The following is a 23,579-nucleotide window of genomic DNA, read 5'->3' as shown; positions in this document are numbered from 1 at the left end:
CCAGTCACACCTCCAGCCACATGGTGTAACAACCAAAAATATTTCCAGAGAACCAGTGGCCTAGACTGAACTGGCTGTCCTGGTCAGAACCCCAAGTGACCTGCATCTTTGAGACATTAGCATCTCGAGAGACTCTGAAACAAGCCCAGAATCTGGAAGTGGAATGTGAAAGTAAGCAATGCTCCTGGCTGGTTCCCAAGAGCATCAATAAGGTACACAGAATGTCAACAAATGGATTCAACAAGGCCACTGGCCACCAGGTCTGGAACAAGGCAGAACGCAGGGTGCCCAAACCACAAAAATGACTAAACGGCCCCCTCTTCCGACACTGAGTGTCAGCTGCTTTACCACAGCTACCCTGGGCTCTCTTTCTTCCTCCTGCCTTCTAGATAAAAATTATTTAGCTACTCGGTCCCCGAATTGCCCTAGCTTCCTGAAAACACTCAAATTCTCCTCAGGGTGGCCAGATAAAACACAGAGTGTCCAGTTAAATTTCAATTTTAGATAAACAATGAATAATTTTTAGCATAAGTATGTCCCCAATATTGCATCGAAAGCATTATATATTTATGCTATATCTGAAATTCAAATTCAGCTGCATGTCCTGTATTTTTCTTCCCTAAATCTGCAACCCTTCCTTCTTTAGAATTAGCCAGCACAGGGGCGCCTGGGTGGCGCAGTCGGTTAAGCGTCCGACTTCAGCCAGGTCACGATCTTGCGGTCCGTGAGTTCGAGCCCCGCGTCAGGCTCTGGGCTGATGGCTCAAAGCCTGGAGCCTGTTTCCGATTCTGTGTCTCCCTCTCTCTCTGCCCCTCCCCCGTTCATGCTCTGTCTCTCTCTGTCCCAAAAATAAATAAACGTTGAAAAAAAAATTTTAAAAAGAATTAGCCAGCACAAGCCCAAATCCTATAAGTCCCTCCCAAGTCCCTCTTACTGAGACATCCTCCATCCCCCCCCCACCACCTGCCCCATGCTCCTTCTGGTGTGTTCTCTCTGGCTTCAGCAAGTTAGTAAACCCAATTCCGATGAAGTATGTATTCGGGGTGGTCTTTGAAAAGAACAAGGCCCACTTTCTGAGTCAGGAAATCTGACTGGCGGCTATTTGAAAGGGACAGCTATGGGTGTGGAGCAGGGAAAGTCGGGTGAGCCTCACATCTCCATGAATAAGCGTCAAACACAGGGACAATGACATGGAAAGTAGGGGAAGGAGGGGAACCCGTTTCTCATTTCAGAAGTGGCCAAGGCACAGACTCAGAATTTTAAAGCCCCAAGGGTGATAGGTCCCATCTCTATGAAATTTCTTCCAAGTTAAAGCACAATCACCATGGAACCACTACAGAATCCACAAACTGTGTGACCCTGGGCAAGTTTCATAAGCTCTCCATGTCTCAGTTTTCTCCTCTGTAAAATGGGCATAATGATAACATGAGGATTAAATAAGTAAACGGGTTTAAAGTGCTTAGAACAATGCCTGGAATACTGTTTCTGAAATTAAACATAAAATCTAAAAAGTCATTGAGTAAGCAGAAAGGTTGGGTTGTGCCTATGGAGTGGCACCAAAACGGTAGTTTTCACCAAAATGCTGGGCATTTAGTAAAGGACATGTTGCTTCTGCTTGTTCTTCTGTTCCTCTGGTAAATGGCAGTGCATACCAACAGTAGAGTCTGAATTCATTTCTCCCAAGCTTTTGCTGAGGAGGGGAGGGGCCCACATCTCTGATCCTTAGCACAGAGAAAGTTTGAGCACCTGAGGGTAAGTGGCAACATCAGGTGTTGCAACAACCAGGGGCTCAATGGGGCAATTTTGCTTCTGTCCATTACAAAGCTCTGAGCAGCTGAGTCATCCTGCCTCTGAGGGTCTCCACTAGTGTGTCTGTGTGCAGCCACTCTTGAGAGAGAAAATGAAACGTGGAGGTGTCTTGAGGAAGCAACAGAAAACAAAATAGAACATCGTATCAGACAGGGGCAATCACACCCACACCTGTAAAGGGGGTAATGACTGAAAGAATCAAAATACTACCTCTGAACAGATTGATGCTCACAACCCAGCTGGGAAGGTGATAGAATCCATTTTCCAAACAAGAACATGAAATCAGCTCTAGAACGCAGACATTTCCATGCTTTTTGTACCATCCTGTCTATTCATTCAAATAGAGTATGGCAGTTCCCAAACATGAATCCCCTGGCGGTCTTATTAAAACACAGATGGCTGGACACCCCTGTGTGTGAATCACGAGGTCTTGGGTGGAATCCAACAATCTACATTTCTAAGAAGTTTCCAGGTGAGGCCAATGTTGGAAGCTGACACCATACCTCAAGAACTAGTAGTCGAGACTGCCTTGCTAACAAACTCTGGGCCATGCCAATGCTGCCAGTCCAGGGACCACATTTAGAGTATCAACTGCTCCCTAACCTAATACACATGCTATTAAAATAAAAACCACAGGTCCAAAATGGAGTCATTTATGTTAAGGGCCCACATCAGTAAAACCAAGACTTAATACCTAAGTTCAGTTTCAGCGACCTGTACCCCCACCCCTGGTGGAATGTAACCTTCAACTAGTCAACATGGAATTTTTCCTGGTCGGCACTAAGAAATTCACTGATGGATCCCCTGTGTTCCCCTTGGGAGGGCAACCTTGACTGAAAAAATGGATTCTTTGCTAATAATTTCCCTTTTCCCTCCCTCTACCTTTCAAAACCTTTCCTTTGCTGCAGCTCTACAGGACCCCTTTCTATTTGCTACATGGGATGCTGCCCAATTCATGAATCATTCAATACAGCCAATTTGGTCTTTTAGATTACTCAGTTGAATTTTTATTGCTTAACAGATTTGGTGGCAGATACAGGATCCGAAGGGAATGCCCTGTGGACAATGATAAACATGGTGTGGTAGCCTTGATCTTTCAGTTCATGGTGTCTCTCATGACTTCTGAAGAAGACCATGAGTAAGTTCCTCCTCTCTTTTTGTGTGGAGCTCCCGGTCCAGTACAAGGCAGATCAGTTTGAACTGGTGAAAGCTTCTGCCCAGAGCCAAGCCCCTAGCTTTTCAGACCGCCATTCCCAGGTTTTAGAGTGGAAAGCCCCAGCCCTTTCCACTTTGGGAACTGGTGGTGGTTACCAACAGGGCTTGAACTGGGTCTAATTTAAAAACCGAACTGGGTCCAGGATCTGACTGGTTCTGATCTGAGCTGGACTGGGTCCAGCAGAAGGCATGAGGTCAATAAAATTTGCTTACATGAGATCCTTTAAAATCCAAAGAGTTACGTGTCCCACCTTCCAGCACACCTGCTGACTTTATATCTAAGAACTATAGCCCTGGAAGCTATAAATATCTATAAAAATGGTAAAATCTTACTCAGCTTGTTCTGTGTCCTAGTGAACTTGGATTGGTAACTGTCAGGTTGGGAACCCCAAAATAAGACTGGACAGAAGTGTGAGTTGCACCCCCATTTGAGGTTAGATTTAGCTGGACAGAAATGTGAATTAAATCCCATTTGTGGCTAGGGTCCTACCAAACTGCTGCCAGCCCTCAGGGGAATTACAACCTAGAATTACAGTGGCCATAATGGGAAACATTCCAATTAGACTAGATCATTTAAGAAGTGCACTTAAAGCAAAAGCTTCAAAATTCCAAAACTAGCTTCACTGAGTTGTTGCAAAATGCTGATAAAAAATTAAAAAGACACAAAAATTACCTAACACAAAAAGACTATAAGACTAGCTTAATTCTTACTACTTCCCTATATCCTCCTTTATTTGAGTACTCATTCTAGCTATCCTCTGTCTGAATTGCCTTTACAGGATCATAAACAAAAGTCCACCAAGGTAATGACCTTATAGATACCCCATATCTACCTTTGAAGGAGGGCCCTCTGTGAGCCCCTCCCAGAATTGATATGACTCAGATTTACTGAGAAACGGCTACATTTTCCCCGTAAATAGCTAAGAGAAACCAAAACCAAAACCAAAACCACAACAATAAAACATTCCAACATAGGTGGATAGGTATCACAGTCCTTAATGTCCAAGCTACAACCCAGGTCTCTGAGAAATTAAAAGCAACTGTCCTTCTCTTACAAATCTTTACAAAACTAAAAATGTAGCTTTAGGTAATTCAAGGTTCACCTATTCCTTTTACCAATTCCAAAACCTCTCCCTTTTTTTTTAATCTCAAAATGTTTGTAAATTATTGGCCTTAGGAAACCAAGGTTCTTCTTGGAGGAAACTGCGTCTTCCCTCTGACTTTGAGATGAAAATATTAAAAGCATAACCCTCAGTGAAGTAATTCTTATCAGAGGTGAAACAAAATGGGGAAAGGTCATTTAAATTTTAGATGAATGAAAAATCCTATATCTTGTCCATGAATATTAGCAAAAAAACAAAAAACAAAAAATAGCCACCTGAGTAGGTAACCTTAGCTTATTCCATTGACCAGAAGACAGTTTGGATCCAACTTTCCTTTTTAAACTAGTGAGTTTTTAATACCATACCTGTTTCATGTCTAAACACTTTAAAACAATCACTATAAAGTCTCCCTTTATATGTTTAGGTGTGTCTATTGCAGATGTGTGACATTTTTTTACCCCTGAATGGCATTGTTAAAATTAATTTGTAAATGACTCTACTTAATTGACTTAAACACAAACGCTCATAAATAAAGCATTTCTAAATCTCAAAAATACAATAGAAACTAATACAAATATTTTTCAAGTTCATGTGATCTAGGGTGATTTTTGGTAAATAAAAGCTAGTTTAATTTTGTTAATTAATAAAGACATGTCTTAGAGTTATCGACGTTGAATATAAGGCTTTTATCTCACCTTAGGTTTCCTAAGTTCGTGTTATCCCGTTACAAAATTTGCCAGCAAAAAATAACTTGAAATAATGTTTCATGAAACATTTGTCTAATGTTTCATGAAAGGTTTTGTGGGTAATCTAAACACAATTGTTAAGAATAAGTAAATTGGATAGATGTAAATAAGATGAAGTTTTTAGGTAAACTTTTAAAATAGCTTCCCCAAATCTTTCTGGTAACCTGGAATCTTAGTTTTGCTATGTTAAGTGATGAGTTAAGTTAAATTCATTCAATATCTACATCATTTCCAAGTAAGATAAAATAATGAAACACTAAATACCAAACAGAAGTTTATCTACTTTTGGCTTCCTTAATAGAGAGAAACTAAAAGATAAATTTGGATTCATTAGTAAACATGTTTCATGCTTTTTAAAAAAAAAATGTACTATAAAAAGCACATATTTCGGGGCACCTCAGTGGCTCAGTTGGTTAAACATCCAACTTCAGCTCAGGTCACGGTCTCACAGTCTGTGAGTTCAAGCCCCGCATTGGGCTCTGTGCTGATAGCTCAGAACCTGGAGCCTGCTTCAGATTTTGTTTCTCCTCTATCTGCCCCTCCCCTGCTCATGCTCTGTCTCTCTCTGTCTCAAAAATAAATTTAAAAAAATTTTTAAAAAGCACATATTTCTAAAAATCATAAAAAGTATGCATTAATTTGCCAATTTATAGAATGCTAGTTTAAAAGACAGTTCACAACCATTTACTTCTTAGTTCAGGCTCCTATCCTAATTGATAGATTCCGTTAAAGCTACTAAAAATAAAGGAAACATGTCTATATGCAAGAAAAGTAGGAGGTTTGCTGTCAGTAAAAGAAAGTACAAGGAAAAAACAATCTGATTGAAAATGGGCAGACATTTCTCCAAAGACAGACAGATGGCCAACAGATACATGAAAAGATGCTCAAAATCACTCATCATCAGGAAAATGCAAATCAAAACCACAATGAGATATCACCTCACACCTATCAGAATGGCTAAAATCAAAAAGACTAGAAATAACAAGTGTTGGCAAGGATGTGGCGAAAAAGGAACCCTTTAGTTCACTGTTGGTGGGAATGTGAATTGGTGCAACCACTGTGGAAAAAAGTATGGAGGTCCCCCCCCCAAAAAAATAGAAATGCCAGATGATGCAGTAATTCCACCATTGGGTATTTACCCGCGCCCCCCCCCCAAGAAAAAAATCCTCTACTAATTTAAGAAAGATAATATTCACCTTTATGTTTATTGCAGCATTATTTACAATAACCAAGATATAGAAGTAACCCAAGTGTCCATCCACAAAGGTGTGTGTGTGTGTGTGTGTGTGTATATCTATGTGTGTGTGTGTGCATATATATATGTATATGTAATGGACTATTACTCAGCCATAAAAAAGAATGAGAACTTACTATTTGCAGCAATGTGGATGGACCTAAAGGGGTATTATGCTAAGTGAAATAAGTCAGGCAGAGAAATATAAATGTTGTATGATTTCATTTATGTGTGAAATCTAAAACAAACAAACAAATAGCAGAAACAGGCCCAGCAGAAACAGCAGAGGACAAACTGATAGCTGCCAGAAAGGAGCAGCGTTGGAAAAAAAAAAAAAGAAGAAGAAGAAGATGATGAATAAGAAGGAGAAGAAGGAGGAGGAGGGGGGAGGAGGTATGAGGAATGGAAATACATTTTTGTTGAGGGAAAAAAAAGTAATTTTGTCCTAGAGTGAGGCTTGTTATTTACATAGGGAAAACTTAGGACAACATCTGAATACAGAAAAAAATGTTATAGGAGTTTTGTGGAAAGGGGCGCCTGGGTGGCTCAGTCAGTTAAACATCTGACTTCAGCTCAGGTCATGATCTCATGGTTTGTGGATTCGAGCCCTGCGTTGGGCTCTGTGCTGACAGGTCAGAGCCTGGAGCCTGTTTCGGATTCTGTGTCTTCCTCTCTCTGCTCCTCCCCATCTAGTGCTCTGTCTCTCAAAAATAAATAAACATTAAAAAAATACTTAAAAAGGTTTTGTGGAAAAGGAATCTTTGAAAAGGAATTTTTAAATGTGATCAAGCTGGCTAAGATGAAAATATATCTAACGATGAGCTTTAATACCAAAAGTACTCTGGTACAAAATTAGAATTTGGTCTTTCTCTCTGTTAAAGGGACACAGTTTTCTTAGATTGTTGCTCTGCTTTTAATAAGGAATTGTAAACAAAGGTTTTCTTTACCTTTAACATAATTTGCTAGAAAAACAAAGATTCTGTTGTGTCTTTATCAGGTCTTTGATTACTTTGAAAAAAAACCCCTGAGTCTTTTCAATATTAAAAAAAAAGTTAAGGCTTTTTATGACTATTTTACTCTCTGTATTTGCCTGTGAAGTCTTTGTCATTTTGGTTAAATGGATAACTATGTATTGTTTCATGGCGACCTATGATCCTATTTGGCCGAGTGTCCAAACTTTTTAATATTTTTGACAAACTTCTCTAAAGTCAAATTCTAAATGAAGTCTTCTTGACCTTGAATTCACTTTGAAAATTTCCAGAGAGCAACTAGAACATTTCAAAGGATTTGTTCTCTCTCCTTACAAAAAGAGATGTTAAGCTAATTAGGTTTATTTCATGTGTTAAAATACAAGGGAAGCATTGTCAAATAAGTAGTGATAAACCTTCTTAGGTCACATTGTGTGGGTAATGTTATCAATATGAATGTTCCAAAACTCTGATATGTCCTCATATGATATCACTTGTCATTTATTATTTCAAGATGTGGCATGTCACAGAAGTAATCAAATTTCCTTGTCAATTCCATTATAATGAATTCTCATCAAATATTTAATAATGGGCATGTTTAAGTTTTTGTCATTTACAGTTATTGCTATAGTCAGAGGCTTTTACAAAATTCCTGCAAATGTGTTTCATCTTCAGAGAAATTCCATGGAAAGGAATCTGACTTATACCCTAGAATACAAGATAACTTTCAGATCATACAACTAAACTGGGTAAGAATTTCCAGAATGCGTGGAAATAATTCAAGCAGAACAAGAAATAAACTGAGGATTCTGATTATGTTTTTATGATTTCTTGTTTAAAATATCACTGGTTTTCTATTGTGTTGCTCTTCCAGATTTTAGGAAATCCCTTTCTCTTTTCTCTCAAGTTATTAACAATTTCTTGAGATATACCTTTGTGAAGAAAGATGAAACATGTACTTTCTCCCTACCTGATGCCTCCAGAATTCAAAAACTTGAGTGTTCTTTTTGTGACAAAATAATTATTTATGTAAGTTCAATGAGAACCTGTTCTTATAAAAGGACACAGTTGGAAATATTGGCTATATTACCAAGGCTCTGACTGGATTGTCACATTTGAAACAGATGTAAAAATCTTCCTGGTAACATATTTACAAGGTTCCAGCAAAGCGGTCTTTAAAAAAACTTTCTCGGGGTGCCTGGGTGGCGCAGTCAGTTGAGCGTCCGACTTCAGCCAGGTCATGATCTCACGGTCCGTGAGTTTGAGCCCCGCGTCGGGCTCTGGGCTGATGGCTCAGAGCCTGGAGCCTGTTTCCGATTCTGTGTCTCCCTCTCTCTCTGCCCCTCCCCCGTTCACGCTCTGTCTCTCTCTGTCCCAAAAATAAATAAACGTTGATAAAAAAACTTTCTCAATCACTAGTCTCTGCTATACTTATATAAATAATCAGGCAAAGTTGAATGCAACAAGTTAGTTTTACTATTAAAAATGCGGGTAATTGCAGAGAAAATAAATTATGTTTACACTGTTATCTATATTAGATTCCAAGCGTGTTAATTTTCTTGAGGCTCTGTTATAGACCTACAATTTGGACTGGATCCTGATTTCTTCTAGTTTACTCGAAAATCCGGTTACAACTCTCCAAACTAATGTCTCTAATTTTCTCCCACTCTTCTGATTTGGAATCAGTAAAAACAGAGACTGCCCTTGAATCTCCTTGGAAGGAACTAAACCAGGCCCCCCTTAGTACTCAGATGGCAGCCAAACTTCAGGAACTTAAACCTTGGGATATGCATCTCATAGCTAAAGAAGCCTCCACCTGACATCTGGTCCTGCACAGATGATGCAAATCTCCAATTCAAACTGACAAGGAAGAGAAGAAGCTGACATTGAGGTAGACTCTTCCTTCCAAGACCTCATAGCAAGACCTCATATTTTAACTAAACATAAAACCCTTTGTTCTTCACTTTCTTCCCTTTACTCTGACACTGGCTTGGGAAGATAATGTCAGTATCTGTATCTCCCAGGACATTGCTAATGGGGTTGTGCTTTGCCTTTCAGACTGGCTGGATTTGTCATCAAAAACTCCCATCTGTCCATTAACGGTGCCACCTGAAGGGGAATGGTTTGTGCTTATAGGGTTTGTCTTTGTGATGGTTCTCATTCTCCTTGGGCCTCCTGACACATAGCTCTAAAACCCTTGGAATTTCCTAAATGATAGAAGTAATAGGAGCATCTTTTGTTATTCACTGCAAGACCCCTTGGTTCATACCTGGGTTTATAGTAATGAGACGACTGGTGGCAGGTAGCCCCTGGATAGCTTTAGAATGGGGGCTCATAGCCAGGGTAACCAACCCTGTGATTACAGAGCTGGAATTTTCAGCCCCACCCCTGACCCCACCACTGGGGAAGAAAGTGGGGCTGGGGATGGAGCTAATCACTAATGGCCTATGATTGAATCAACTGTGCCTACATAATGAGTCTCCATAAAAACTCTGAATGCAGGGGTTTGAAGAGCTTCTGATTGGTGAAGCCAAGAGAGGCACATCCCAAACTCAGGGACAAAAGCTCCTGTGCTCAAGACCCTTCCAGAACCTCCTCTATGTATCTCTTCATCTAGTTATTCACCTGTATCCTTTATAAGACACTGGTAATAGTAAGTGATTCGTTTCCCTGAGTTCTGGGAGCCATTCTAGGGAATTACTGTACCTAAAGAGGGGTTGTGGGAGCCACTGATTTACAGTCAGGTTGGACAGAAGTGGGGATAATCTGGGAACTCACTGCTTGTGATTGGTGTCTGAAGTGGGAGCAGTCTTCTGGGAATGAGCCCTTAACCTGTGACGTCTAGACTAACTCTGTTTATTTAGTGTCAGACTTGAATGCCCAGCTAGTGTCCACAGAGAATTGGGGAATAAATTGTTTGGTGTGGGAAAAGCTCACACATTTTGTGTCAGTGTGCTGTGAATGGAGACACTTTTCTTTTGGTGGTAAAAGATGTGTCCTAAATAAAGGGCCCATGTAGAACCACTCAGCCTCCAGGTTCAGGGCAATGGTGTTTGGAGACTATCCAAAAGATATGATTATCTGTATCTCAACCTATTACTTCCTGACATCCTCTCCACTCTGGGTGACTGGTGCCCATGCTGCCTGGCCCACCCACAGTGGGTCCCTGAGGTCCATCCTTCCCCTCAGGAATCCCGATTTGCCTTATTCTATCCCCTTCTCCTCAATGCACATGAACTCAAATTTCTTCTCTAAGCTGATCTCAGCTAGTGGTTCATAAAGCCCTACTTTATACTAAGTTGTGAATGACTAATGTTATCACCTGACATTCTGCCAGTTAAGTGCTACTTATTAACTCAAAATGAGTCTCCATGTGGAATTACAGGAAGGAAGGAAGGAGAGATACTCTGTATCCCAAACTAGCTCCTCCCTTGACACCTTTAACATCTGGGATAGTGGGCTCTTGGTGCCCCGTCAGCTAAACATGAGAAGCTGCTCTTGATGGTGGGAGGAGGAGTTTCTACAACTTATGATCCCTACAGACCCTGGTGACCATGGGCTGATCCAAGGCACTGTCAAGGCCTGGGGAAGAAACTTGCTGCCTCTTTGCCTAAGTTTCCCTCAGTCCATCCATGGATGATCCTCTGTATCTCAGGGTTCAGTCAGAACTCACAGGCTCTGTCACTGCTGGATGTGAGGTCCCCAAGAGATATAGCCGCTGGGGCCTCTGCATCCTTTGCACACCCCCTGAGCCTCCTGGGGGGTCAGGAGTGTTAGGAGACTGAACTTTACACATGCCTGATCTTTCTTCCAGCTAACTAAGTAGGAGTTCAAACTGATAGACCCCAGATCAAAGCCTGCCCTCAGAAGCATTTTCTTCCATCCTCACTGTACTTTTAAAGGTTCTTGGGACACCTGGCTGGCTCAGTCATAGAGCATGTGACTCTTGATCTCAGGGTTGTGAATTTGAGCCCCATGTTGAGTGTAGAGATTACTTTAAAAAAATAAAATCTTTAAAATTTGAAACAAATTGGGTTTCTCTTACGTAAAAATCTAGACTTCTGGCCTCTCTTGAGAAACATCAGAGGACCCAGATTCATTCTCTTGTGACAGCATCTGGCTGGAACTGAGTTAGCAGCATCCCCCTCCTGGTAGGGTCTGGTGCCCTCCCGCCAGTTGTGTTCCCACCAAAACTACCTGCCCAACACCAGACAGGCCCACTTATTCATTTCACTCCCATCATTCTGTCTGGCCCTGTAGGTTTTTGACTTTGTAACTAAACTATTTGCCTATGTCTTTGTCTCTAAGATGGCTGGTAAACTCTAGACATCCTTGTAGTCACACCTTTGAGTGATGCCCCCTTGAGTTAGGGCTGGACTACCTGACTGGCTTCTAACAAACAGAACACGGCAGAAGTAATGGGGCATCACTCTCAAGATCAGGTTATAAACAGACTCTAGCTTTTGTCTCTCTTGTTTTCTCCTATATGGCTCACCTTGGGGGGAAGCCATCTGCCTTGTCCTGAGGCCAGCCCTGTGGAGAGGGATAGACACCTGCCAAGTGAGTTTGAAGTAGGCTCTCCGTTTGAGCCACCTGATGAGAATACAGCCCAGCCAACAACTCGGCAGTGATCTCGTAGTGACCCAGCACCAGAGGCACTCCATTAAACAAGCCTAGGTTTCTGACCTCCAGAAACAGTGAGGTACAGACACTTGTTTTAAGTCACTAAGGTGTGGGGGCAATTAGTTATATAGCAATAGATAATAGAGCTTCAAATTTGTTGTGAAAATAGTTTTTGCTTACCATGTAAAGATGTTTGAAAGAAAATCTATCCTGGGAAATTAGGCTCCACATACATTGGCACCTCAGTCCGTAAAACTTACACGCAAGGATTTTATCAGCCTCTGGTATTTGACTTTAGGTATCAGAGCAATATCCAAAATATCATTGTGAGGCTTTTCCATTATGAAAAAGAGTCCAGAAATTAATGCTATTAATATATCTTTGATTCCACAGTGAACAGGAAGTTTCTCCTCTAAGGAGAAATCACCTCTAAATCAAAGTCAGAGCAAGATTTCCCATGGTTCTATGACCTCACTGAAGAAATACACTCTTTAAAGGCACAATCCCTGGTTGGAGAAAGATGGGGACGAGGAAAGGGGAGGGTCATAGAAGAGGCAGGGAATAAGCCATTTCAGTGTTAATAAAGAACACTATTTAAAACTTGAAAATAAGGCCAAAAGGTGGGTGGGACATGTCTTTTTTGACATGTTTAATGCTATGAATTTTCCTCTGACCTCTGCTTTAAATATATGACATGGATTCTAACAGGTAGTGTTTTAATTACTTTTTAGAAATTATGTAATTCCATTTTGCCATAGTGTTCTGATTATTTTTTAGAAATTCTGTAATTCTATTTTGCATTTCCCCTTTTGCCCAAGAGTTGTTTATTAGAAGGTTTTAAAGTTTCCAGGTAGAAGAACCCTTTTGTTTTTGAGCACTGTGCTTGAGCATTATTTAACAAAATCACCTAAAGATTATTTAATTACCTAAGGGGGTGTACCTATGTTTGACTTTGCTATGTGGAACTAATGAACAGCTTGGGTACTGGATGGTTACATGTCAGCCTGGAGATTTCTGTTCAAAAAAAAAAAAAAAAGATTATCCCAAAGATTAGAGTTTTATTGCCTGTAGGACTTTAACCAGTTTTGATTTTTAACTTGGTAAACTTATTACAGAAGGACTTTTTAACAGGTATACACTACAGATATGACACTTGTCAAAGTGTTCTTTGAACCAGATTTATGCTGGTTTCCTGGTTTCATGCATGGGGTGAATAAAGCTTTGACAGATGTTCATTCCATATTGTATGAGAGTTATGTTTTAACTTTCTGACAATTATATGTTGACATAATAGTCCTTTAATACTCCTTCAAATCTACATCTCCCTCCTTGGTATCCCACTGATAATGAAAACTCACAGTTATACGTAATCCTGGAGAAATATGTGGTTGAGGGGAACCAAGGAAATCTATTTTACTTCTGATTTTGTTTTTTTAAAAAAAAGTTCCTTAAAGCAAGTGAGAATGTGTTGCAGCCCAAAATGTAATATTTAATATCAGAAATGAATGGCCAGGGACAACTGGGTGGCTCAGTTGAGCGTCCAGCTTCAGCTCAGGTCATGATCTCATGATCTCATGGTTCATGAGCCCTGCATTGGGTTCACTGTCAGCACAGAGCCTGCTACTAATCTTCTGTCCCCCACCTCTGCCCCTCCCCCACTCACGTCTGTGTGCTCTCTCTCTCTCTCAAAAAAAATAAACATTTAAAAAAATCTTTAAAAAAAAGAAGAAGAAAGAAATGAATGGCCAAAATGTGCTAGAAAAGCTATCCAATAAAACCATGAAATCCATCGCTTTTTGAAAACACAACTGGGAACTGCTGTCTAATAATTATGATGGCATTCCTAGAAAGTCATGCCCTGGGGGACTGATATGTGTCCTGGAGGGATCTGGAGCAGATGGTGAGAGACAAGCATGTGCATCCAAAAAAGCCAACCTCTCTTCCAAAGAGACATCACTGTACTCATGACCTCTCTGGATGGAGTTTCCTGGGAAATCCCACTGGAAGAAGGGGAAAGGGATCAGCCCCCTTGGGTGGGCTATATAGGGTAGGGTGCCTCAGGAAAAAGTCAAGTCCAGTTCCCATCAGTCCTATAGATGAACCAGTCCTGGCACTTCAGTTTACCCTGGACCTCAGTTTACCCATCTGTAACAGGAGGTGGTTTAGACAACACAAAATGTAGCCCTCCAACTGTCCAAAACGGCAGCCACCAGCCACATGTGGCAACCGAGCACTTGAAGTGTGGCTAGTCTGAATTGAGATGTGCTCAGTGGAAAGTACAAACCAGATTTCAAAGTCATGGTACAAAAAAAAAGTATATAGAATATCTGATTCATACTTTCATATCGATTACACATTTACATGACAATATTTTAGATATACTAAGTTAAATAAAACATATTATTAAAATCAATTTCACTTTTTTTTTTAATGTGGCTACTAGAACATTTAAAATGACCCCTGTAGCTGACTTCATATTTCCAAGGGACAGCACCTCTCTAAGCCCTCTCCAGGTTTAAGCGTCTGGGAAGAATTTATTTCTGGAAAACAAAAGATACACCAAATACTGATGTCAGCTATGCTTTGCAACATTATTATGAATAATTATCAATATGTCATCTGCCCTGACCAAATCTCTAATCTCTATTTTGTTCTCACTGCAGGGTGCTTAGTCCTTTCTTGAGTATAGACTGGTACATGGTGCCTTCCTGGCTGTCTGGCATGTGAGGTGATGTCCATTCACTGTCCAGGGGCCATGCTAAAAGATTAAGGGTGTGGCGCTCATACCTTTGGCTTTTAAGTGTCCACAGAGCCACGTAAGGATTTGTCCAATGAAATTACTGACTAAAATGTGATTTTGGTTCCATTCATTACTTTTCAAGCCCCTGCAATCTCTGTCCATGGTCACACAACAGTGAATTGCTGTACTGGACTGTGCCTGAAAGAAATGACTCTCCACACCAAGAATAGTCTGGAAGTTTGAATGCTGGGAATCACCCAAGGTGTGCGATTGCACCACTTCTGGATGATTGAAAATCTGCCTGCAGACAGAATTTTTGAAAACAGAATAACATTTCAAATGCTGAGGAAAGACTGATAGTTGAGGGAAGGCAGTCAGGGTGAAGTGAATCATCACCTCTGGTTTATCTATTTTGTACAGTCACATTTTAGCAATCAAGTTTCTTCAAAACTAGTCACACTCTATTCTTTATGGTGCCAGAGAGCTCTCTTCTATGGCTTCTCTGAAAGGTCTGAAACATGATGCACCTGTTATCCAAACCATTCAAAATGACCAAAAAAGGATTTCTCAAACTTAGCCTCTGCTGCTGAACTGTGCCCTCAAACTTCCCAGCTGGTTTGTGAGCCCAGGCTCAGAGCGTGTCCCCGCAGAAGGGACCGGTTGGGAAACACAGGAGGGCAGGATCCCTGGAGTCCAAACGTATTTTTTTCCTGGTCAGTTAAGACCAACTGTTCTCCTGTCCTGGGGGCAAAGGAGGCTGGGAAGCAGTCACTGAGAAACAGAGAACTCTACCAACTTGTACATGGCACAGGGCAGGCTCACCCAGGCACTCCTGGAAGAAATTGGATTGTTAAGTGGGCAATACACACTGGTCCTCTTCTGGAATTGTTCTCTGCCATAAGAGGCTGCCCCCTCGGGGGCAAGGAAACAGCAACAAAAGGACAGAGGAAATCACTCATGGCAGAGCTAAAGTTATGTATGAATTGAAGTTTACTTCCTGGTACCATGCTGGAGCCATAGCTAGGCCATCTACCACAATTTTATCTTCAGACAAAAATAAAGGTAGATATCAGCTCAGACCATGTGAGTTCCTTTGTCAATGGATACAGTGTGTCTATGTAAGCCTGGAAGGGTAGTTAGGAGCCTGGTGGGGAGAAGTGGAAGGTGAGGGGGAGGAGGAGGGATGGGCCAAGCCTGGAATCTGGGCACCTGCAGGTTTGGACCACAGCAGCAGACCCAAGTGGTAGGACCAGTGGAGGAAGAAGCAGGGAAAGGAGAGCCAGAAGACCTCAACTGTCAAGGTAAAGAATACTGACCAGTCCTGGGCCCAGCATAAAGCCAGAGTCTACAAGCAGGCGAAATGGATGATGGGATGGTTTGGAAATAAACACGCCTGGTGGTAGTGCAGACACATTAAAGGCATCATCTGTAGTGCCCAGAAATGAAAGAATGAGAACAGAAATGGGAAAGTGTCTGTAGAGGAAGGAGGATGGTGGGGAGTTTGGTGACTTGAGAGGAATCTGCCAGAACTGGGCCTCTGAATGGGGAAGGGGTGTGGGTGGCTTGGAGGAAGCTTTGCTATTCAGGAAAGGAGGGATCAAAGCTAACTTTGAGTTTGTCTGCTAGTGCAGAACCACCTAGAGCTTTTCTAGCCTAGATGATGTCTTTCTTACACAAGCTCTTTCACACAATACATCCTGAAATGTATAGTAACAGGTGTTCACTTCTATATTGACGTGCAGATAACTCTGGTTGCTTTGTCCAGGGCATCACCTGCTTCCCCGTATATGTTTTAATGGACACCTTGTAGACCAGGAAGACGCATTTCTGAAAAAATTCACGATGGTGCTTCACGATGGGAAGGACTGTGGAAAATGTGTTTGTCCAGGATAGGATTTCTGTGGCCAGGCTTCCAGGATGTGATTCCACATGAATAATAACCATGGGGCACTCTCAACCACCCCAGAATGCTCAGACAATCTTCAGTAGCCAATCAAATATTCACAATACTAAACACATTACAAGTTATAAAAGAAAATAATGTTTCATGTGAGAAGTAAATGGGGCTCTGAGAATATATACCCCAATGTGGTGTTCCTGAAAAATCTTTCCTGAAGAAGTGGACTTTGAGACCTGAGGTTGACTCCATATACCTAGGGAGGTGGGGGGAGGGCTAAATTTTGGAATGACTCTTACTGCCATGCTGTGCTTCCCAAACATCAGTGATGCCCTATAACCAGACAGGACAATTTCATGAAGTGTAAGAATACTTGGTTACATTCTTGGCTCACAGATGAATTCCATACACATTTCTCAGCTATTAGGGCTCACGTGATTTTGTGTAAAGTGTAGATAATTGAAAGACAATCACCAGGCCTCTTTTTCATCATTATCTTCCCTTATTCAATTTGTATTTTCAAAATCAGAATTGCTAACCAACTGGTAAGCTTCGGTTTGTGGTTTTCTATCTATCCTGGCTCATGGAAATGACTCAGATAAGTTGCAAGACACAAAGGTGCCTTAACCCACCTGACCTGTGTCCAAAGGGCAGTTGACTTCATCCTTGCGGATAACTACATGCCTAAATTGTGAAATCATTAATAATAACTAACAATCATATTTATTTACTTAATATTATAATAACTAATACTACTCCATCATTAATTATGGAATAGTCATCATAAAGAATAATATTATCTATGAAGAAGAGAAAAGAAAGAAAAGAAGTATAAAATGTACCATTACCTTGGAGTATGTAACTTAAACAATTTAAGCTCTGGGGAAGAAAAGAAGAAGAAAAAAAAGAAAGACGATACCAAGTTAAACAGTGCAGACCTCTTGGCCAACATTTTCTTCCAGGACATGTGACGCAGGAGAGATGAGCAAGACTTGTCTTCATTGGGGTCAGGCAGGCCTCTCACTTCTTGCCTGATTGATTCTTTCATAGGACATAGCCCAGAAATACAAGTTAACTGCTTTACCTGCTGTCCAACTGAAAAAAATTTTTTTTTCTCCCCAGGACTTCAGGACACACTGGCTACCATGAAATCAACAGGTCGTATTGAGTCCAATATGGACCCTCCCTCAGGAATTTTCAAAGGCAATTTTGACCATACTTGATTTTCTTCTTTTGCTTTGACTATGAAGTCTAACTGCTATGTAAGATTCCACCCCCCTCCCCGCCCCATATTTCCTGAGCATAAGGTGGTAATTACAGACTAACCAATAGTTAGGCTGATGTAGACAGCGCCTTGGGTTAAGGAGGGGGGTGGGTTTGTCCCCTCTACCAGGATGAAGTAAGTATCTCCACATAACACAGGATCCAGGAACTGGAGATGAGTCAGGAGCCTGGTGGGTTAGTGCCTGGTCTATAAGAGACTTGAAAAGTCCTTCGTCTGCCTCAAGTGGGTGGATGTTGTACAGCTTTATTCCAAGTTGAGTAAACGAATGAAGAACAGAGCTGGCTACATCCACATCACATAACTATGAGGACGGAGAATCAAGACCATCTGTGTCAACATAACTATTTCTTCCAGGATATTCGTACCCAGGATGTTAAGGCTTTAAACCAACAAATCACTTTGCTATTTGCTGCAGGAAATTCCTACAAGACAATTTGTCCTGGCAAACAGTTTGCTCACCTGGGAAAAGCTTGCCCATCAAACAATAGTTAACTTGCCAAGATTCTATTCAAGACCATTGTCTTGCTGAATCCACCAATCCGGAACTATTATGCCACATACTCTGCTGAAATCCGATCAATTCTCTGCCTTGGAAAATACAGCTTAAGGGACCCAAGCCCAGACCTCTGAACCCTATGAAGATGTCTCCCGTCCTCCCACTTGCACACCAGTGGGACTGTGTCCTGATGATGTCCTTCCTTACTGTGGTTGGCTTGTTGAATTTAGCTTTGCTGTATCAACAAGGCTCTTCTGATAGATTTTTATGGAGTCCAAAATTGACATAGTAAATTGGTTTAGTCTTTTGCAAATGGGAAGCATATACATGCAAGTTAATACACACTTGCAACCCATCAGGATGGGAGAATTAGTAAACATTGTCTGTTTTCCTCGGTAATTAGGAGGCTCCTGTGTTATTCCTCCTTTGAGGAAAAAGATAGGATGTTTGAACACTTTCCTATGACAGATTTCAAATGCACATTTTACCTCCGTTTTTCTACTCCTTTACATGATCTTGTTTTTTATACAAAGCAAAAGCCATAAGAAGGAAATGAATTCCCAAGTGCAAATTTGAAATGACCACCAAGTCTTAATTTACAACATACACACAGAGTATATAAAATACCCATTTAGAATCTCATTAAACTAGCAAGGTAATTTCAACCCATTAACATCTATATGCATATGGAGAGTGGCACAGTTTTAATCATGCCTTGGTTCTCTCTTGCCTGATCATAAGAGGCCTCTAAGTATTTGATAAAATACACCAGTAAATAACAATCAGTCTAGGGTGAGACCCAGGAATCTGTTTTTTGTTGTTGTTGTTGTTCTTTAAAGAGGACCTACGTGATTCATACAGTCAAGTAAAGTGCAAAACACACTTGCCTACAGCATCGATTGACTGGAATGCAAAATCCAGCTTCTATCATAAAACCATCCAGTTGAAAAAGGAACAGATAAAGATTGCCTCAACTGTTTTATACAGGGTTGCATCTCGCAGGCCCTAGATCCTGGGCCTGTCTGGAATCACTAGGTCACAAAAACTCCAACCTACTGTAAACCCAGTAACAGCTCGCAGCTGGGTTCAGGCAAGCTCCCCCCCCCCCCCCCCCGCCCCAAGAGCTGGCTCAGAACAGGCTTCACTCCGCAGCTCCTCAAGCAGCCCAGCAAAGTGAGAAAGTCTGCCCATTAGAAATCCCAATCAAGGCTTCCTTTTACCTTAAAGAAACTTCCTCGCTTGTCCAGACCGCGGGCACCCATGGTCCAAGCTGACATCTCCCCCAGCGATGCTCTATTGCACGCCCGGGACTCCTGAAGGTAGAGATATTTTTAATGGTTAGTCCAGCCTGTAGGAAATTCCTTTCTAAGCCACAGAACACTCACAACAACAGTCCTGCCAAGATCTTTTTCCGTCAACAACACAGTGCCATTTATTTCCCACCAAAGCCCTTCCATCCCCTTTCAGGCTGATTTCCTGCTCCAGACAGCTCAGTTCCTAGTCTGTGCCCCACCTCACTGCCCCACCTCCTGTTTCTCCAGCTGACGCAGAAGGTCTCTGGGACTGCAGAAAGTATAATGATTGCTTTGTATGTTTGCTTGACCTCATGCTCAAGTCCTAAAGGGACCGATATTAGATGTCACCGTAATCTGCTCTGAAGCTTATGGACTTAATGTGGCTGAACACAGAGGGACAGCAGAAGAATGAGGCCCTGCATGTCCCAGGAAATCCTGCCGGAATGAGATGAGGTCATCATCAGCTCTGCTAGCCCTCTCCCCCAGGCAAGGTCAACACAAGGGCACTGGGAATAAATCCCTTTATTTTCTCCTTAGAAATCAAAGATTGAGATGAAATCCTACGTCCCTGTTTACAGAGATAAGTTTGTATAAGAAACAACACGGAAACAGCTCCATGATAACCCAAGGGGAGGGGGGCAGTGCACTTTGGAATGCAGAGAAAAATTTAAAGGCATGATATGATTCTGAATCATAACTGTGGTCATTTCAGCTTGGAATTTCCCTCACTTGAGCATCAAAACTCGATAATCTTCCCTCTTGGCTACAAAGCCTTCAGTGTCCACTCCTAAGTAAAACACACGCACACCCAGGCAGCTGGCCTTACCCCAGCCAGCGTGCAGTGCAGACCTGGAGAGGCGGGCATCCCTAAACCTTCCTTACCCAGGGAGGCTGGGTCAGGAGCAAGTATAAAACTGTTCTGCTCACAATCTCTTCTCTTTGCCATAACACGCTTAAGACGAAGCTCGTCCTGACCATCACCAACATGGTATAAGGACAATAAAGTGAAAACAGGTCACGCCACATTAAGGAATATTAAAGGGGGTTGAGCTGCAGGGGTGGGGTCGGGAGGCACCAAAGCCAAAGCCACAGTAGCTGCTGCCAATTTGCAAAAGCAATTTCATTATTGCCGGGGGTGGGGGAGGTGGGGGTGGGTGGGGGTGGGGGTGGGCAGAGAGCCAATAGCACCAAAGGGACATTTCAACAAGTGGAAAAGCATAATTACTTAGCAGAGAGCTACATGTGCATTAGCAAAGAATACTTTTTGGCAAGAGGCTCATTTTGGCCTCAAGATTTGCCCCTATGTTCACATTCATAGGGGACTCTGTTGATCTGTAGAATCTCATCTATAGGAAGACAGTAACGCAGTGCTACCCATCCCTCCGGGGAACCCTCGCTAATTTAGTCTTCCCTCCATGGCTCCCTCTCTGTAAAGGTTCAGAGGTGCCTTCCCTGTGTTGCTTTCCACTTGCTGGGATGGAGGCGAGCATTCCAAAACCTCCTGAGAAGACGGGAGCTCTCCTTTGCAATTCTGCTGACTCTGGATCTTCAGGTTGTCAGGCTCAGCAGCTGAACGGAACCCCAGCTCCAAGGCCTTTGAAGTTCATCACTTACTAGCAAAGTCCACAGATTGGAGCGACTCCGGAATGAAAACACAGGGCTGTGTTCGGAACTAAGAGGAGACAGGGAGCTACACCGTAACCTTAAGGAGCACATGATTAACTGTTTCCATGCAGAAGCACACACATAAAGAAAGAACACTTCCTGAAACCAAGCCTAATGTGCAATTCTTTTCCTTTCAGACGTTTTCTAGGAGAGGGATTTGACATCATGCAGCAGTTAAGGAGCTGCTGGCAAGAGCCAAGACTTCATTCCTCATGCAGATCGAAGTCTCTTTGTTCTGTTCCTAAGATTTCCATAGACAAACCCCTTCTGATGAGCCACGACAGGCAGGGCATTTCGCCTATAGCCAGGGAGCAGTCTGGATTCCAGAAGTTTACTAGTTTAATTAGCTGCCTGAAAATTGCATGCATGCACTTCAACCTCAAGCGGTCCTCAGGGAACCATCCAGTGTAGATTCCGTGCATGCCAGGCAGGCAGACCTATCACATTTCTTCAGGAAAATGCAGGTTGCCTCTCTCCTTCTTCAAAAGGCTGCTCCAGGAGGAAGATGACAGCAGGTGATAAGAGCAGGCTGCCAAGCACGACCACAGGTCCTTCCAGTTGAATGAAATCCAAGCGGACAGCAGCACATCATAGATTATTCTCATTTAAAAAAAAAAACCATATATATATATATACATATATATATATATATGTATACATATATATATATGTATATATATATATATATATATACATATATATATATATATGTATATATATAGTTCTTAAGATCCCCCCCAAAAGTTCTGGTTTAAGTTCCTTACCATTGTAACAAGTTTCCTTCCCAAACCATAACCTCTAAGACTTTAACTCAATAAGGACAGATTGTAATACAATTTAAAATGGATAACTTCTTTCCATTCATGGCTCCTCACCCCTCCCTACCCCAAGGGATTACACTAGCAGTTCCGTCCTAAAACCATTCCAGTAACATGCTGGACTGAAACAAAAAAGGTGCAGTAGTTTGAGAGGTTGTAAAATTCCTCCACATTTATACATTGAGAGCTTGCTCCTTTCCTGATTTCCCTGAAGGTAAAGCGGATTCTTGAAAAATGAGCCCATCGCATCCAGTGGATCTTTCCAGATGCTAGCTAAAAGCTAGAAAAAAATAAATTAAAAAAAAAAAAAGATAGTGGGGGGGGGGGGTGGGGTGGGGAAAAGCCCTAGTGGGACATTTGGGAGCTGCCAAGGCTTTTCAATAACACCACTAGAGGAATGTAAACGAAGCCGGCTGCTCCAGTCAGCTAAGGGACAAAGGCAGGAAGTGAGTATTCCTCTCTCACACACACACCAGGCTCTGCCACTGGAGAGTAAACCTAGCCGTGGCTTCTCAGGTGGCCCCAAGAGCCACTGCTGAGGTGAAGGTCTGTTCTGAATTTTCAGCGTAAAGGACTCACTGAGTGGTCAGTCCAGGCTCCAGGCTCACTGTTCAGCTCGTTCAACTGAGAGCCACTGAGGACAGGCACTGAGGCACCACCGCCCGGACCCTGGCTGAAGACTGGCTGCAGGGAGAGAGACACCGAGTGCCCAGCTTCCAGGCCACTGATCAGTGGGGCTCGATTGAGCCACTGGCACTCTTGCAGATTTTGCTCTACTTGGCCACAGGCCAGATCTTGGCAAGATGGAGGGTCCGACCGAGATGGAGGCTCCTTCCTCCCCTCCCCGCCTACCCTGTCCCCTCTCCATTTATTTAGTCAAACTACCCTTCCTATTTGTTTGCTTCAGGTCACAAGTGCAGACCCACAGGAGAAGCAGAGGGACACTTACACGGGCACCCACTACTCACAAGTCCAATTTACAAGAGACTTCGCTTATTCAAGGCATGGGTTCTCAACACCGAGCTGCTACGACAGTTAGCCACAAAAGCCTTCTAATCACTACCTCTCTTCCTCTCCTTCCTGGCAGCTGAATGAGACAAGCGAAGTGGACTTCAGCTCTTAGTAAACAAGATCTCGTTATTATAATTATTTTACAGCCAAACTGACTGAAGAAGGAGAAAATGACTCACCCCTGGGGACCTGTCAGGTTAAGGCCAATCCTGAGAAATGCACGTCACCTTTTTGCTCGTTCTTTAAGTGGCTCCAATGACGGCAGGTCTGTCTTTTGAATGCTTTTCCTCTTTACTAAGAGGTAAAAGCCAGTGGGGCGGCTCTGTGTCTGGATCCAGGGAAAGTCTCTGAATATTTCCATAATTATCTTTGTATTACCAGGGATTTTACAAGCTGGACAGAAAAACTCAATTCCAGGCTCTGGCTTGACAATTCAAATTACATGAATTTTTAAAATTTTTTTCTTTAAGCATTTTGTATCACTGTCCAGCACTGATTTTCCCTCAGTTGATAGTGAACCTTTTTTTTTTCTCTTAAGTTTTAAGATTATGCAATTTTTTCATTTAAAAGAGAAACTAGTTCACTGGAAGAAATGAGAAGCAAAGAACTGTATTCCCAGCCTTCTTACTAATAAGTGTATTTTTAAATAGAATTGGAAACAACATTCAGTACCT

At 42.1% G+C, this 23,579-nt stretch overlaps 1 protein-coding gene across 4 annotated transcripts in view; it reads right to left on the bottom strand.

Moving 5' to 3' along the window:
* Window positions 1-23,579, bottom strand: part of RIN2 (Ras and Rab interactor 2) — a 242,644-nt gene that overhangs the window by 107,646 nt on the left and 111,419 nt on the right. For all 4 annotated transcript variants that reach the window (XR_007151168.1, XM_047854170.1, XM_047854172.1 and 1 more), the window contains one exon: window positions 19,337-19,429. Coding sequence is in view for 3 of the 4 variants with exons in the window: in XM_047854170.1 (XP_047710126.1) it covers window positions 19,337-19,393 (57 nt within the window). In the remaining variant the exon portion in view is untranslated. The remainder of the gene's footprint in view (window positions 1-19,336; window positions 19,430-23,579) is intronic.

The sequence above is a fragment of the Prionailurus viverrinus genome, chromosome A3 (assembly GCF_022837055.1).
Source record: "Prionailurus viverrinus isolate Anna chromosome A3, UM_Priviv_1.0, whole genome shotgun sequence".
NCBI classification, from domain to species: domain Eukaryota; kingdom Metazoa; phylum Chordata; class Mammalia; order Carnivora; family Felidae; genus Prionailurus; species Prionailurus viverrinus.
The sequence above is the reverse complement of the archived record's forward strand: the minus strand, read 5'-3'. Positions and strand labels throughout refer to the sequence as shown.